Source organism: Babylonia areolata, chromosome 7 (genome assembly GCF_041734735.1).
Source record: "Babylonia areolata isolate BAREFJ2019XMU chromosome 7, ASM4173473v1, whole genome shotgun sequence".
NCBI lineage: Eukaryota > Metazoa > Mollusca > Gastropoda > Neogastropoda > Buccinidae > Babylonia > Babylonia areolata.
This window is the reverse complement of record NC_134882.1, coordinates 10,103,552-10,122,420: the sequence shown is the minus strand read 5'-3', so window position 1 is coordinate 10,122,420 and position 18,869 is coordinate 10,103,552. Positions and strand designations below refer to the sequence as shown.

The window sequence follows — 18,869 nt, the reverse complement described above, 5'->3', positions numbered from 1 at the left end:
CACACACACACACACACACACACACACACACACACACAAAACCGAGTTACTACACAGACTTACGTTGTGTGCAAGCACCCACGTGCGCCAAAAAACTGAGGAAGCAATGGTCATAATTATTGGGTTTTTTTTTTTCACTTTTATTCCCCATCGTCAAATATCATCCATCCCTGCCCATCTATGCACAAACCCGACAGCGTCAAATCCGGCATAGAGCACAGACACTAACTGCCCAAAAAAAACCATTAGTGCCTTTGCATGGACTTATGAAAGAAGACCGTTGATGGTTTAGGCGAAAGAAGGAGTGTAGCGGATGGTGTAGGTAGCGTGTCCAGAGCATTCCCTGGCGGCATCGAAGTCATGGTAGTCGTTGGCCAGGTCACCAGGGCGAAGTGGGCGCTCCCTGTGGTTGGGATCGTTGATGAGGGCGTAGATCTCCTCCTGCCCAACAGTGCAACAAGACATGTGTCACCAAGGTGTTTTCATTTGTGGTATGGCCACGTAACCAGATCCAGTGACCATGTTAAAACAATCCTCCAAGTTAACTCTCTCCATACGAACGGCGAAAGAGACGACGTTAACAGCGTTTCACCCCAATTACCATCATCAAAATATTGCAAGCGGAACGCTCTTATACTGAAGAGGTGAATGTTGACAAAGAATACCACAATTCTGACGACGGAAGCTAAAGATTGGGTCATTCAGACACCAACTGGACATCCGAGGGGTCTGTGTAGAGGAGAAGAGAGGACTGGCCGTACTGAGTGAGTTAACTGCTGAAGAAGGCAGACGGAAGAGGAGACAGACAAAACAACAACAACAACAACAAAAAAAGAGAAAACAAAACAAACAACAACACCAACAACAACAACAAAGAAAAAAACAAGCAGCGATGGATGTGCAACAGTGCAGATTGGAAAGGAAAACCATTTACAGAGACCCACACTTTGACACGCACTCGACAGATCTTGAAGAATCTGGTAAACATCTGGTAAACAGTTCTTCTGCGTGACGCCTCACAAAGTTCAGGGAGAAGAAGAAAAAGGAGGAGGAGGAGGAGGAGAAGGAGAAGAAGGAGAAGACGGAGAAGAAGAAGAAGAAAAAAAACAACAAGATGATGATGATGATGATGATGATGATGATGATAAAGAAGAAGAAGAAGAAGAAGAAGAAGAAGAAGAAGAAGAAGAAGAAGAAGAAGAAGAAGAAAAAGAAGAAGAAGAAAAAGAAGAAGAAAAAGAAGGAGAAGAAGAAGTTGAAGAAGGAGAAGAAGGAGGAGGAGGAGAAGAAGAAGTTGAAGAAGGAGAAGAAGAAGAAGAAGAAGAAGAAGGAGGAGGAGGAGGAGGAGGAGGAGGAGGAGGAGCAGAAGAAGAAGAAGAAGAGGGAGGAGGAGGAGGAGGTGGAGGAGGAGGAGGAGGAGGAGGAGAAGAAGAAGAAGAAGAAGAAGAAGAATGAGGAGGAGGAGGAGGAAGAAGAAGAAGAATGACGATACTCACGGTGATCTTGAAGACATTTTCCTCAGTGTCCAGAAGGCTTTCCCAGCTCGTCGCCACCTTGATGACATAGCAGTACCGGCTGTCACGGCCATCGTTGATGAACAGCAGAAGGTGATCAGTCTGCAAGATAAGAAATCATGATATGTCGTAAGGAAACACGCCAGCACAGCACAGCACAGCACACCACCCAACAAGACACAGACTACCACCCCACCCACCACCACCCCACTCCATCCCACAACACCGTAACACACACCACACCTCAGAGTCCCATACAAATCTATAACACGCAAAAGTAGTATACCCAACCCCACACAACACCTTACCACACCACACCTCTTCACACCACACTGCACCACACATCCACATTCTACACCACACAACACCACACCACACCATATCACACCACCCAAACCCACACCACATTGATAGAGGGAACACCCCCGAAAGCGGAGTATGGATGCCTAATTCGCGGGGTAAAAACGGTCATACACGTAAAAGCCCACTCGTGTACATACGAGTGAACGTGGGAGTTGCAGCCCACGAACGCAGAAGAAGAAGAAGAGTGAATGCAAAAGACAGTGGAAGATATGCAGAAGACAGTGTAAACATACCATAAGAAAACTTGGACTAATCACTGTCTGACTTTTTCTTCAAATCTTTGTAAAACAGTTTTATTGGATTGTTGCTGTAACCTTTGAATGTTTTTTTTTTTTGTCATTTTTTTTTTAACGCCTGTATGTTTGAGAATTGGAAAGTTTATCTCTTAGTCAGATTGTTGTTAAGTCAATGTTGTGAATATGTGAATAGTATTGTTTTCATCCCTTTCCCTTCCCCTCCCAATTCCCCCGCCCCCCCCCCCCCCCCCCCGCCCCTCCTTTGTTTTTTTTTGTTGTTTTTTTTTTCATGTCTACTATCACTTAATGTGGACAGACATTAACTCACAGGCACACAGACACAGACACGCACACACACACACGCACACACACAACACAGTTACTGACATCAGTCTGGTGGTCCTCCAGACGCCAGCCATGGAGAGTGTCAATAGTGTCATCGTTGGCGTTCTGCTGCTCGAGCTGGTCACGGATGTTCTGGAAGATGTTCTGGAACCCTCCCAGCTGGGCCTGTAGTGGGGAAGATGAACATAACAGGAGTTCTCAAGGGATGGGAAAGAGAGACGCAATGAGCACAGCACAACGATTCACATCAATAGACGACCGTCCTGTGGTGTTCGTAACTCTGCATCACACTAGACTGGTGAGCTCGCACATCACGCGCTCAACTGTACTTCTTTCTTTCCTCGTGCCCTTCCTATGGTAGAACTGCAGTCAAACTTCTGCTTACGAGGTAAGTCTCGTTCAATTAACCTTTCAGTTTTATGTACAGTCTCTACATAACCAGGACACTCATTCCATATTTGTATTATGTGGATCAATTTCAGTCTCTTCCATGCGTGTTTGTGTGTTCGTGTGTGCATGCGTACGTACGTGCGTGCGTACGTTTGTGTGTGTGTGTGTGTGTGTGTGTGTGTGTGTGTGTGCGTACGTGTGTGTGTGCTGTGTCTGGCTGCAGTGCTACTATGAAGCGTTTTGAGAGGTTTCAAAGCACTATTTGAATGCGCTATCAATAATATCATTATCATTTTACGAGAAAGAGAGAGAAAAGGAGAGGATGAATCAGAATCAGAATCGGAATTGGAATCATTTTATTGTCTCAGTCGGAAGAAATTATGAATGGTGAAGTCTGTGATAGATCATTATGAATTCAAAACGAACAATACATGTAATTAATGTGGTACGAAAGGGGTGATGCTTTGACAAAAATTGTAACTAAAAAATATTGAATAAAAACATTCTGTGGTAAAATCGACAGACGGAAGATAGGCTACTCAAGACATGTTTTGCTAACATTTGTTTGATTTTTATTTCTAGTGCACCTTTGATCGAAATGTAACAATTCTCGAGGCACAACATAACAAATGGAATACTTCGCATAATAACCATAATCACAAGTAAAATGTCAATAAAACTACACCATGCGAACAACGTACTTCTTATTGATCATCTGAACACACAGAGATTTATCACTATGAAGAATAAATGGAACTAACAGAAGAGGAGGTGATCGAAGATTGTCACGATCGATTGAGTTCTGGAGCTAAAAGATAAGTAAAAATGTTATGATCAATAGGAGAAAAAAAGGACCTGAAACAAAGAAAGAAAGCAAGACACAAAAGAACAACAAAACAATGACCAAATGTTTGGACAAAAATAAAAGAATAAATACACGAACGAACGAATCCACAAAACAAAGACTCATACCGTAGCCACAGCAGCCAGTGCCAACACAATCAGACACTTCATGATGCAGAAAGACAGACCACTTTTGACCAGCAGAAAGTAAAAGGATGGACAGTCAACTCAAACGTTACTGCCAGAGACAGAGAGCTCATCTTTTATAGCGGCTAAAACACGGTCTTATCAGCCCCGAGGTTGGGTGGAGACAGGCACGCCCTGCCTCACGTGCATGGACAACCCAGCATACTTTATGACCAGGTAAGATAAAGACCCAGTGCTTGCAGATACATATTCGTTCACACAGGTCAAGACCGCGACCTGTTCTTTTAGAGGGATTCGTGTTTAAAGAATTCATCACCCGAGTAAGACTCCGAAAATCCCCCCGATTTAAGTCAGTCCTCGTAAACGTTGAAATCTAGACATCGGAAGACTACATTATACACGCACTGTACCATTTACTCGTGTATTTGGGTGACGTTCTTTTCTGACACCCGTCCAATTTCAGATGAAAGGAGAGAGAAACGAAAAGATAAAAAAAAAAAAAAAAAAAGAAAAGAAAAAAAAAAAAGAAAAAAGAAGAAGAAGAAGATGAGAATCAATAAGCATGTTGTTGTTGTTGTTTTGACATAGCCCTGAAGCCACAGTGCAGCACTACATTTTTTTCTTTTTTTTTCTGTCTACTGGTGTATTTTGTAAGGCCAATATATATGTGTGAATATATATATATATATATATATATATATATATATATAAATATATATGCATATATATATATATTATAATTATCATATGATCAACAAAATGATGGACAAGGCCTTCTCTTTAGCTGTAATGACAGTGTTTTTTATTTCAATTTTCAAAGAGGTGTCTAAGCGTGATGACTGATCCACAAATGCGGCACAACATCTGTTTTGAAAAACAAAAACCAAACCAAACCCAACACCCCGAAACAAAAGAAAGCAGATGCCTGATCTTCACAAGAACTCCGTACACTGGCCCGGCCCGTCCATGACATGATCCTAAGTCGAAACAAACTGATCGTGCTTGACGTTATCTTTAAAGTGTCGGCCTTGTAAAAAGGTCCATGACACGATCCTAAGTCGATACAAACTGATCGTACTTGCCGTTATCTTTAAAGTGTCGGCCTTGTAAAAAGGTCTATGACATGATCCTAAGTCGATACAAACTCAGGGACATGATCCTAAGTCGATACAAACTGATCGTACTTGACGTCATCTTTAAAGTGTCGGCCTTGTAAAAAGGTCTATGACATGATCCTAAGTCGATACAAACTCATGGACATGATCCTAAGTCGATACAAATTGATCGTACTTGACGTTATCTTTAAAGTGTCGGCCTTGTAAAAAGGTCTATGACATGATCCTAAGTCGATACAAACTCAGGGACATGATCCTAAGTCGATACAAACTGATCGTACTTGACGTCATCTTTAAAGTGTCGGCCTTGTAAAAAGGTCTATGACATGATCCTAAGTCGATACAAACTCATGGACAGGATCCTAAGTCGATACAAACTGATCGTACTTGACGTTATCTTTAAAGTGTCGGCCTTGTAAAAAGGTCCATGGCATGATCCTAAGTCGATACAAACTCATGGACATGATCCTAAGTCGATACAAATTGATCGTACTTGACGTTATCTTTAAAGTGTCGGCCTTGTAGAAAAGTCCATAACATGATCCTAAGTCAATACAAACTCAGGGACATGATCCTAAGTCTATACAAACTGATCGTACTTGACGTTATCTTTAAAGTGTCGGCCTTGTAAAAAGGTCCATGGCATGATCCTAAGTCGATACAAACTCATGGACATGATCCTACGTCGATAAAAACTGATCGTACTTGCCGTTATGTTTAAAGTGTCTTGTCACAGCCCGGTTCACTAAGATCATGTCCAAAGGACTGTTCACTGTCACGAAATAGTCTTTGGCTGATTGTGCTCGTGTGATCTCTCTCTCTTTTTCTGTGTGTGTGTGTGTGTGTGTGTGTGTGTGTGTGTGTGTGTGTGTGTGTGTGTGTGTGTGTGTGTGTGTGTGTGTGTGTGTGTGTGTGTGGGTTCGTGCATGTGTGTGTGTGTGTGTGTGTGTGTGTGTCTCTCTCTCTCTCTCATGTGCGAGTCACTTGTTATTGAACCTTACAGATAAGAGAAAAAAGCGTGTCTTAGCTGTGGCAGAAGAACACGATACAAGTATCCGACTCTTCCAGAGAAATGTTCCAGCTGCTCCAAAAGGAACATTATTTTCGTCTTCGAAATACCTCCGCCAGGGAAGTGGCGCTGGGGTTCATGTGTTCCGATCCCCACGCCCCTCTCTCCCTTCACTAGGGGGCTGGTGGATTCAGCTGAAATATTTTGCATTTGTATTGCATTTACCACTCTTTGTCACAGTAGATTTCTCTCTGTGAAATTCGGGCTGCTTTCCTTAGGAGGAGAACTCGTCACTACAGTGAATCGCCACCTGTTTTTTTTTCTCTCTCTTTTTTCATTTTTCTGTCTGCTGTCAAAGTGAATTGATCTTCCTATCAAAGTAGATTTTTCTATAGAATTTTGACGGGGACAACTTTTTTTGTTGTTGCCGTGAGTACTTTTACGTGCGCTAAGCGCAACCTACATATGGGGCCTCGGTTTTTCGTCTCATTCAAAAACCTAGCTTCATGACCATCACTCAGGGTTTAGTGGAGAGGGGAGCACGGGGGGACGGGGGTGTGGGGGGTGGGTGGGGGGTGGGTGGGGGGGGTGGGGGGGGGGGTGGTAGTGGAGAGTATGGGAGTCGATCCGATGCCCTCAGATTCTCTCGTTTTCAAGGTGGGCGCGTTGCCCACAAAGCCATCATCACTCCACACGACGGAGAAGCAATCTAATCTAAAAAGGAAGCAAGAGAGAATATTTTCACCAGGACCCCGCGTCTCGAACCACACCGCCTTCCACGGAGCGAGGCCTAAGCCACGAACAACCTGACCTTGAGGGCATCACGCCAACACGTCGTTGAGCTCAACATGTAGTGGAACGTGTCTCCTCCTTCTCCTCCCTCCCTCCCTATTGGCCCTGCCTCGCTCACTGAACGGTCACCGATCTTGATCAATCGGTGTAAGCAAGAAGTTACTCAACCATCGATTGTGTTTGAGACAGGATTTCTTCAGATTTCTGCCGTCTCGTTGTACGTGGCTTTCAACCACTGTTAGTCTACACGTTTCTGAAGAATACGTACAACAGAGCGTCCACAAACGAGAAAGGAGAATGCACGAGTTTTAAGCCTTCTTCTGTTATTCATTAGTTTATTCATTTTTCTTTATCGTTTCCTTCAGGTTTTTCTTTCTTTTGTTTTGTGTCTTTTCTCCATACAAAAAAACTCGTTCCTCTGTTTCCGTTTTCTTTCATCATCTTCTTCTTCCTTTATTGCATCCCTTCCTGCTAATGAGCCTGAGTAGCGGTCTTGTTAACAAGAGCACTGGGGAGGTGTTAAAAGCTATCGGGCTGATTAGCTGATTACGTCTTCTCCCTTTCTCAACTGCTGGCGGACTGTCAAGATCCGGCTAGTTACGGCCCTTGTGCAGTGTGGAACTGTCGATACTCTCCCCTGTGTCAGTGTGAGAGGAAAATGCTCGAGGGGAGAGAAAAATAGCAAGGGAATCATTCACAATCCTCTCTCTCTCTCTCTCTCTCTCTTTGTGTCAGTCATTATCTCTCTCTCTCTCTCTCTCTCTCTCTCTCTCTCTCTCTCTCTCTCTCTCTCTCTCTCTCCCCTCCCCTCTATCAATCAATCTTACTATCTCTCTTCTCTCTCTTTCTCTCTCACTCCCCCCCCTCCCTCCGTTTCTCTGTGTTATAAATACATATCTTCCTGTATACATAAACAGACACTCAGACAGACACGTTTCTATAATAATAATAATAACAATATAGATAGATAGATAGATAGATACACAGACAGACGGAGAGAAATATTTGTTTGTGATACATGTTAAGTGATAATTATGGTGGTCTGCTTAAAGGCGTACTGTGTGTGTTTTCCTGCTCTTTCATCCCGTTCAGTCTCTCTCTCTCTCTCTCTCTCTCTCTCTCTCTCAAGCCAAGTCTGTCAGATGCTCTCTGGAGATTATTTATTTGATTTTGATTGGCAGACTAGATAGAGTAGCTGAGATCGATGAGAGCAATATCATCAGCGAAGAGCAAAAGAAACATTTCCCTAAGTCCGGGCAACAGTTGTATCCCATGCCTGCCATTTATGTTTCCCCTGCTGTGCAACTTCAGTTATAATATGATAATAATAATGGATACTTATATAGCACACTATCCAGAAATCTGCTCTAGGTGCTTTACAAAAACGCTTTGTTAACATAAAACATTACATGTATGTCACATACACACACCAAAATATGACTACACACACACACACACACACACACACACACACACACACTGCATACATACATTTTAACAATACATGTGTATCTAACAGCTACCCTAACACATACGCACACATAGTTTTACATTTATTTGCTCATTTATCATCATTATTATAGTTATGAGCGCAGATAAGGGGAGACAGCAAGCACGTCTAAACTTTACAAATGCATCCAGAATATGTTGGTAGTTAACAATGTTAAATAAAGTTTTGGCAGTAAAAGTGATTTCGATGAACGATATGTTTCGAAACGACACTGGAATAATTTTTTTTTAATGTACTGGACCAATCCTGTTGAAAACAGTCTGCCATCCCTTGTATGTAAATTCTAACCAAACATCTGAAAACCCGTATTGATCAAAGCAGGCTTTTTTTTTTAAACACAAGAAGCCCTGTAGGTGGTTTGGTATCTGTCACAAGAATGTTTTTTTTTTAGTAATTTGATTTAAAGAGGCAACGTTGCCTGATACATTAATAACGATAAGATCTTTCTGTAATCAAACAGGATGAACGTTTCTGCTGAAGTACGATGTCTACAGACCTTTAAGAGAGAAATAACTTTTAAAACATGGGCAGTTTTGCACAGGTGTCAAAAAACGAAGATGTGAATGCAAACTTGAGATGTCGCAAAGTACATATTTCGTGCATTCTAAAGAAGGGATGAACTCCTAAAGGCTTGTTTTAAGCTTAGGTAAATAACCCCACTTTGATTTCGACAATTACACAGTGTTAAAACATGTGGCATCATTTTATTTAATTACTCATTATAGTTTCTTTCTGCTCGTGTACGTTTGTGTGTATTTACTTGTGCTTTCATATCTGTGAAACTGCATGTTTGTTGCATATCTGTTATGCATGTGTGTGTGTGTGTGTGCGCGCGCGCGCGCGCGTGTGTGTGTGTGTATGTGTGCGCATGCTTTACGTTTATTTGCTCATTAATCATCATTATTATAGTGTCTTATTATTATTATTATTATTATTATTATTATTATTATTGTTATTATATTTTATTACTATTTTTTTCTCAAGGCCTGACTAAGCTCGTTGGATTACACTGCTGGTCAGGCATCTGCTTGCAGATGTGGTGTATCGTATATGGATTTGTCCGAACGCAGTGACGCTTCCTTGAGATGCTGATACTGATACTGTTTCTTTCTGTAATCATGTGTGTGCATGTGCACCTCAGATGTTTACAGGCCGGAGGTCTAACATTGAGTCTCTCACAATGAGTCTCTCAAAGAGTCAATGTGTGTCCATTGTGTAAAGAAGAAACTGAAGATGAAGTCCACTTTGTATTACGCTGCCACTGTCTTCACGATTTAAGAACAAAATTTATACCACATATTTATCACGATAGGCAGAACCTGTTTTCGTTACAAATGCTCTTTTCATCAAAAAATGAAAATATAATGATAAATTTCTCTCTATATATATACAAAGCTTTGAAGAGGCGTGAGAACGCAACAGAATTGTTCGATGTCAGAGAGTAATGCAAAGACGATTGCTTTTTTGTTGCTTGTTCGTTTTGTTGTTTTTCTCTTGGAATCTGAGTATTGTTCACGCAATACTTTTGTGTCCGTATGTTATTTGTATGTTAACAATATTCATAACATTATATAAGGTAGAAAAGTTTCTTTACTTTTGTTTGACCCCTTCAAATGGGGCAATGGCCTTATATTGAATAAATCGTTCGTTCGTTCGTTCGTTCGTTCGTTCGTTCGTTCACAATGAGTCTCTCAAAGAGTCAATGTCTCTTTTGGTCTCTCTCTTTCTCTGCCTTTCTCTCTCTGTCTCTCCGTCTCTCTGCCTCTGCATCTGTCACTCTCTTTCACTCTCTCATTTCGTTGTGAATTTTGTTCCTTAAATGTTTTTTTTTGGTATTGCCGGTTGCCTGGTTCAAAGTTCAACCTCCATTCTGAGGTCGTTTCCATGTGCAAAAGAAGCTGATAGAAGCGTGTGAGGAACGAGTGAGAAACTGGGAGATGGGTTGGGGGAGTGGGCAGTGGGGGTTACTGATGCAGTTAACACATTGTTGTAAAGATGTCAGACTGTAGGTCCACAACGTGCAGCGATAAAATCGGTCACACCAGTTTGATTTATTGCCGCCACGAGACAATCTCAAGTTGGCAGGTTTCTGATAGACTGCTAGTGGGATCTGGTGCATGTCGTTAGTAAGGTTTTTGTTTACGTCCATGGTGTTTAAATCTGTGTGTGTGTGTGTGTGTGTGTGTGTGTGTGTGTGTGTGTGTGTGTGTGTGTGTGTGTGTGTGTGTGTGTGTGTGTGTGTGTGTGTGTGTGTTTGTGTGTGTATGGTGTGTGGTGTGTGTGTATGGTGTGTGTGTGTGTGTGTGTGTGTGTGTGTGTGTGTGTGTGTGTGTGTGTGTGTGTGCATGCATTCACGGATGCAAAAGGAGTGGGCAGAACGTGGAAGATAGAGACCGAGGACAACAGACCTCTAGAGATGAGCAGAGAGAAACAATTATCGAGAGACATAGAGAGGAAGAAAGAAAGAAAGAAAGAGAGAGAGAGAGAGAGAGAGAGAGAGAGAGAGAGAGAGAGAGAGAGAGAGAGAGAGAGAGATTGAGAGAGATGGCTAACAGAACAACACACATCAGCACGCATGTTAGTATGAGTAAGTGTTGTCGCACGCGCAAACGCGTGTGTGTATACGTATGAGTGCGTGTCTGCACACGTGTAAGCTCAAGCAGAAGCACACTTTGCATGGGTGAATACCTGGGTACTGTAATTTTTAGTGACATAAATGCACCATCGCTGTAGACTGATTCTTAGACCACAGTCATGTACATTGGTTAATGCCTTTAGAGCCCACGTACTACTGCTGTTAAAAAACAAAACCGAAAATACAGGTGCATGAGATGGGAGAGGGCCAGCACAAGGGGAGGGGGGGGAGGGGGAGCGTTTGGAGGTGAGGGGGGTATTGTCATATAGATCGATCAAAATCAGAATAGTGTTTCTAGACCCGAAATGTGTGTGCTGGAAACTGTCATTTAAATCGTAAACGATATTCCGCGAAAATAATTCAAGGGTCCTATTGTGGTTCAGAACTTTTTCTTTTATATCATGTATTTCACGTTGATGAAATGCAATGCAGAAATACATTATACTCACACACACACACACACACACACACACACACACACACACACACACACACACAGACTGCCTTCCATTCTCTCTGTGTCCAACATTTAGTCAATTACGATCATTACGAAAATTATAATCTGCATTTTAGGATATTTCCCAAAGGAAGAGTTCTTAATTTTCATGTTTAGCTTTCCCCATTTCTCTGTCTGAGAGAGAGAGAGAGAGAGAGAGAGAGAGAGAGAGAGAGAGAGAGAGAGAGAGAGAGAGATTCGGATTTGGATGATTTATTCATTTTGACCATTGCCTCTCATGAAGGGGTGCAGTATTCAACATTATTAAACATGCAAGTACACACGGTGAAACAATCATCAAAGGAATTATGATATCATAATTAACCGTAACTTAAATGCTTTATACAAGTAAATGTACAAATTCTTTACAACGCTTTCTTTATGAGATGCCATAAACAGACTTAGCCGAAACTGATTTAGAAGCTGAGATAGAGATAGATAGATAGATAGATAGAGAGAGAGAGAGAGAGAGAGAGAGAGAGAGAGAGAGAGAGAGAGAGAGAGAGAGAGAGAGAGGGAGGTTTAGTTTCCACGATGACCTGGAAACAGTCTGCAAAGACCTGATAATAACACATATACAACTACAGCTAGTAGGCATCATTATACCAATAATGAAGCTACATACACACACATAACCACCAGCCCTCCGTGTAATCACAGTGGGAACCACATCACTAAACGTCATTTGTTGGTTTACAGGCGAACACTTCAAAGGGAAACGTAATGATTTTTTTCTCTCCAAAATTGTCACACAGCTTATCAGTGATTCAACGCTGATTATGAGTGGACAGAGATATTGATATGAATGAGAACAGAAAAATTCCAAATCCTAGGATATCGTAATATTCATGCCGGTTTGCTCCATTCGTTTGGGTGAGGGTTGGTCTTGTGGTAACACGTCCGCTTTGGAAGTGAGAGACTCTGAGATCACAGGCTCGAATTCCACACTCGCTAGCACCCCCCCCCCCTCCGCCCCCCGGGCCCCCTTCTCGATTTGACCTTGAGTGTTGGACGTTTGTCATTTGGATGAGACAAGTGAGAGACTCTGAGATCATAGGCTCGAATTCCACACTCGGTAGCACTCCTCACCCCCCCCCCCCCCACGCCCCCCAACCTTCTCTTGACCTTGAGTGGTGGACGTTTGTCATTTGGATGAGACAATAAATCTAGGTTCCGTGTGCATCATGCATTAACTCATTCAGTATGGCCAGTCCTCCCTTCTCCTCTACACAGACCCCTCGGATGTCCAGTGGGTGTCTGAATGACCCAACCTTTAGCTTCCGTCGTCAGAATTGTGGTATTCTTTGTCAACATTCACCTCTTCAGTATAAAAGCATTCCGCTTGCAATATTTTGATGGTGGTAATTGGGGTGAAACGCTGTTAACGTCGTCTCTTTCGCCGTTCGTATGGAGAGAGTTAAGAGCACGTAAAAGAACCCATGGCATCAAAAAGGTTGTCCCGGGCAAACGGTGTAGAAAAAAACCTACTTTGATAGTCAAACAAATACACTGGCAACACAGAACAAAAAATGGGTGGCGATGTACTGTGGCGATACGCTCCCCCGCCCCCACCTCCCCAGGGGGACAGCAGCCCGAATTTCAAATAGAAAATTCTGTTGTGACAAAAAATGAAAATAATAAAATACAATACAATGCAATGCAATGCAATGCAGTACAATGCAATACATGTTTATGTGGAGTGATGGCCTAGAAAGCAAGAGAATCTGAGCGCACTGGCTCGAATCACGGAACAGTCGCCATTAATTTCTCCCCCTTCACTAGACCTTGAGTGATGGGTTGGGCGCTAGTCATTCGGATGAGAACATGAAGCGAGATCCCGTGTGCAGCATGCACTTAGCGCACGTAAAAAAAAACAAAAAAACCACTGCATGTTGTCCCTGGCAAAATTATGTAGAAAAATCCTCTTCGATAGGAGAAATAAATAAAAACACTGCAGGCAGGAAAAAAATACAAAAAAGGGTGGCGCTCTCAGTGTAGCGACTCACTCTCCCTGGGGAGAGCAGCGCGAATTTCACACAGAAAATATATTGTGACAAAAGATAGTAACATAATAGATTGCAATGCAATACAATACAATACAATACATTACAATACAATATGAAACAATTCTACAAGTTTTCCACGGGGCACTTTGCTCTCCTTTCGAAGCCCTGACGACAGAGACAAGAAGGATTCTCCATGTGTGTGTGTGTGTGTGTGTGTGTGTGTGTGTGTGTGTGTGTGTGTGTGTGTGTGTGTGTGTGTGTGTGTGCGCGTGCGTGTGTGAGTGTGTGTGTGTGTGTGTGTGTGTGTGTGTGTATGTGTGTGTGTGTGTGTGTGTGTGTGTGTGTGTGTGTGACGTGGAGGGGGCACTTGACAAGAGTGCATTAATTTCACACTGCATGGCGACAGGTTTGTCACGAAGAGAGTGGCTGGCTTTCAGAGCAACGTTCGTAACGAAGAGAGTGAAATCCTGGCTTTTCAGTGACAATCAGCCCACCATTCAGACTGTCCTGGTGGGAGGAGGGAAAGAACGGCTCTGTGAGAGTGCTTGTGAAATCGAACGTTTTCCTCCGTGTCGCTTTGACCCGGGGACCGATTTTTGACACGGGGGGTGCTCTTTGATCTTCCTCATGTCACTCTGGCTGTCTCTCCCGTTTTGGAGGGCGAGTGGTGTAGGGGTAGGATTTGGGGGGTAAGTGTGGGGGTTGGGGAGGGTTTCTGGGTGGGTGGGTGGGTGGGTGGGGGAGCCGGAAGGAGGTAATGGTGAGGCTGAGAGGAGGGAGGGGGGAAGGACAAAATTCACATTGATAGTGTATGTGCGCGTGCGAGAGAGAGAGAGAGAGAGAGAGAGAGAGAGAGAGAGAGGAGAGACAGAAAGAGAGAGAGAGCATGTATGTATGTATGTGTGTGTGTGCGTGCGTGAGTGAGTGAGCGTGTGTGTGTGTGTGTGTGTGTGTGTGTGTGTGTGTGTGTGAAAATGAGAGTATACATGTCTAAGTTAAGTTTAGAAACTGGTCGATAATTTATATTATACGTCCTACTTGCAAAACATATACCGTGACGTAATTCTTGACATGAAATGTATTAATAGCACAACAATGTACACAACAAGCACAAAACACACACACCATACACATGAAAACACACACGCACAAAACGGACACACACACACACACACACACACACACACACACACACACACACACACACACACGCACACAACACAACACACACACACATACACACGCACGCGCAGCACGCACAAAGCACACACATACACAACACACCAGGACACACACGCGCTCACGCGCGCGCACACATACACGCGCGTGCGTGCGCTCTCACACACACACACACACACACACACACACACTGAGATCAAACAAATAAAATGCAGAGGAAGAGTGACAGAAACTGGCGACTGCTTTTCCTTGGGCGGAAGACAGGAGTAATGACAGCATTCGATCCATTCTGATGCAATGTCCGGAGGTTCGGAAGGATATAGAGAGTGAGTTAGTGAGAGAAAGCGAGAGAGAGAGAGAGAGAGAGAGAGAGAGAGAGAGAGAGAGAGAGAGAGAAACAGAGACAGAAACAGAGGAGGGAGAGAGAGAGAGAGAGAGAGAGAGAGAGAGGGAGACAGAGACAGAGACAGAGACAGAAACAGAGGAGGGAGAGAGAGAGAGAGAGAGAGAGAGAGAGAGAGAGAGAGAGAGAGAGAGAGAGAGAGAAACAGAGACAGAAACAGAGGAGGGAGAGAGAGAGAGAGAGAGAGAGAGAGAGAGAGAGAGAAACAGAGACAGAAACAGAGGAGGGAGAGAGAGAGAGAGAGAGAGAGAGAGAGAGAGAGAGAGAGAGAGAGAAGGAGAGTAAGACAGAGTGAGACACACACACACACACACACACACACACACACACACACACACACACACACACACACACACAGAACGAGAGTTAAGAAACAAAACCTAAGAGGAAAGAACGGAAATGTTGTAGAATGATAAAGAAGTGGTTCTGCAACGTTTGAGATGAATTTGTGTCCAATAGAATCTTAATTAGGCGTTTATTGCATCGTTCTTAAAGTCATTTTTTTTCTTGTCACTTTCATCATCCCTCTCCTTTGATTGACGACGGAATCACCACCACAATGCCAGCATCTCAGGTTTCACTTCAGTGGCAGTGCAGGAAGCGGTGAAATTATGTGATCATTGACACAAATCCAAAGCGCACGACCAGGATTTATTTTCCAATAATTATTTCCTGCCGGGGATTGGAGGATGTTTCTTTGTTTTTTGCTAATTCACTCTTTTTTTTATGGAAGCTTGAAACACAAAACATTTTTATGATGATGGTGATGATACCGATTCTTACATAGCGCCTATCCTCGGTCTGAAAACGCGCCATAACTTTACAGCGAAGTCATTTGTACAAGTTCCCTACCTAGGTAGAGCCGGCTGACCGCTGCGTATTTGATCTTCTGCCAGAATATACACACGAAGGGGGTTCAGGAACTTGCAGGTCTGCACATGTATTGACTTGGGAGATCGGAAAAATCTCCACCCTTTACCCACCAGGAGCCGTTATCGAGATTCGAAGCTTGGACCCTCAGATTGAAAGTCCAACGCTTTAACCACTCGGCTATTGCGCCTGTCTAGGCACAATAATTATCAGGTCGTTTTTCTTTTCTTTCAGCTTCTAACACACACACACACACACACACACACACACACACACACACACACACACACACACATACACACACACACACACGTACTCGATAAGGTACGTATCAGTATCAGTTTCAGTCGCTCAAGGAGGCGTCGCTGCGTTCGGACAAATCCATATACGCTACACCACATCTGCCAAGCAGATGCCTGACCAGCGGCGTAACCCAACGCGCTTAGTCAGGCCTTGAGAAAAAAGAAAAAAAAGATAATAACAATATTAAAAAAAAAATAAATAAAAGGAATAAAATAAAAAGAAATAAGTAAATAAATAAATAAATAATAGATAAATACATAAAAAAGGAACTACTATTAATAATAATAATATTTATAAGGCGCAAAACTTGATGAAGTCAACTATAAGCGTACAAAAAAAAGAAGAAAAAAAAGAAGATAAATTAAACCCCCCCCAAAAAAAAACCCATAAAAAATAACAATGATGATAAATAAGCAAATAAATGTAAAACATGCAGACACACATTCACACATACACACACATATGTATAACAGATATGCACCAAACATACAATTTCACAGATATGAAAGCACAATCAAATACACATAAACGTACATGAGCCCCAGCAAACGCACACACACACATTACCCTGCACCTCCTCTAACACCCCTCCTCCACACACTCATTTCTATGCTACGCATCGCAGCTTCAACGGCACACACACACACACACACACACACACACACACACACACACACACACACACACACACACACACACACACATAGAGGCACACTTACTTGTACAAGCGCACACACATACGCCATATCCCCCACCCCCAAGCCCCCACACATATATACAAATGTATATATGCACACCCGCACGTTCCAATATTCCGTTGCTCCCACAGTGTAGGCATGCATACACACACATACCTCATCCTCTACACCTCCCCCCCCCCCCCCCCCCCCCCCCCCCCCCCCCCCCCCCCCCCCCCCCCCCCCCCCCCCCCCCACACACACGCACAGAACTCTCCTGACACTCGTGTACACTTACATCCTCGCGCACGCACACACGCACACAAACACACAGACCACACAGACACACAAACACACAAATACACACACGCTCAGAGGCTGCCACTGACTGGCCGCAAGAGGGGTGGGAAAAGATCTCTACTGCCAAGAACGTGGCGTCTAGTGTGTTGTTCAGTCTATTGTATTTGGAAAAGCCAACAGAGACTTTGTTCCGTTTTGTAGAAATTTGAGCAATGTTGGTTTGGAAATGATGCCGATATTTGTTTGATTTGCAAAGCATCGTGCTCTACCTTTCATGCCAGACTTCCGGCCGCTCCCTCTCTTTACCTTTATTTCTTTGAGGCGATAGATGGTGTGATGGCCTTGTACCTGTTCTTTTTGATATTATTTGACTTTTCTGAGGATTTCCGATTTTCCTAGATGTAGGCCGCTCGTTGGTGTTGCGTTGCCAGCACCGGTACGTAAGATAAGGTAAGGTTCGTAAGATTTTCATACGCGTGCGTGAAAATGCACACGAAATAAGAAAGAAACAAAAAACAACAACAGAAAAGAAGAAGAAAAAGAAACAAAAAGACAAACAGATGTGAGGATACTGAATAATCCCCATGTTATTTTTCTCTCCTCCCGACGAGCTGTTTCCTCCTGCACTGACACAGGGGAGAGAATCGACAGCCATGCGATGCACAAGGGCCGTAACTAGCCGTGTCGTGACAGTCCGCCAGCATTTGAGAAAGCGAGAGGACGTAATCAGCCCGATAGCTTTTAACACTACCCGGTGCTCTTGTTAACAAGACCACTACGCAGGTTCGTTAGCAGGAATGGATGGAAGAAAGGAAAAAAGAAAAAAAGAGAATGAAATGAAGAAAGAAAAACAAAAGAGGAAAACAAGTTTCATAACGGGATGGGGTGGGGGGAACACAAAAACAAAACAAAAACAAAACAAACAAAAAACAAAAACAAAAAACACACACACACACACAAAACACACACACACACACACACACACACACACACACACACACACACACACACACACACACACACACGCGAAAGAAAAACGCTCGGGAAAAAAAGAAAGAAAGAGAGAGGCTAAAAAACAGTACTTTCTTCATTTCCGTTTAACCTTTGCGGACTTTTTTTTTTAGAAGCGGGCAGACAGACAGTTGTTGAAAGACACATCGGGGTGGCAGAAAACTGAAACAATCTTTCCGCAAACACAATAGATGATAAAGGGAACTTGTAACCTTCACCGATTGATCAAGATCTTTGACGGGAGCAATAGCCAAGTGGTTAAAGCGTTGGACTGTCAATCTGAGGGTCCCGGGTTCGAATCACGGTGACGGCGCCTGGTGGGTGAAGGGTGGAGATTTTTACGATCTCCCAGGTCAACATATGTGCAGACCTACTAGTGCCTGAACCCCCTTCGTGTGTACATGCAAGCAGAAGATCCAATACGCACGTTAAAGATCCCGTAATGCATGTCAGCGTTTGGTGGGTTATGGAAACAAGAACATACCCAGCATGCACACCCCCGGAAACGGAGTATGGCTGCCTACATGGCGGAGTAAAAACGGTCATACACGTAAAAGCCCACTCGTGTGCATACGAGTGAACGTGGGAGTTGCAGCCCACGAACGCAGAAGAAGAAGAAGAAGAAGAAGAAGATCTTTGATAGTTCGCCGAAGAAGACACATCGAGATGGTAGAAATCTGAAGAAATCCTGCCGCAAACACAATCGATGATAAAGAAATTGGTAA

General features: G+C 43.3%; 1 protein-coding gene across 1 annotated transcript; it reads right to left on the bottom strand.

Annotated features, from left to right (window-relative positions):
* Window positions 1-202: 202 nt before the first annotated feature.
* LOC143284144 (uncharacterized) lies at window positions 203-2,595 on the bottom strand. The gene is made up of 3 exons (XM_076590797.1): window positions 2,501-2,595; window positions 1,497-1,616; window positions 203-441 (listed from the first exon to the last, which is right to left on the bottom strand). The coding sequence occupies exons 1-3, from the start codon at window positions 2,551-2,553 to the stop codon at window positions 246-248; spliced, it is 369 nt and encodes a 122-aa protein (XP_076446912.1). The 5' UTR covers window positions 2,554-2,595; the 3' UTR covers window positions 203-245.
* Window positions 2,596-18,869: the final 16,274 nt, after the last annotated feature.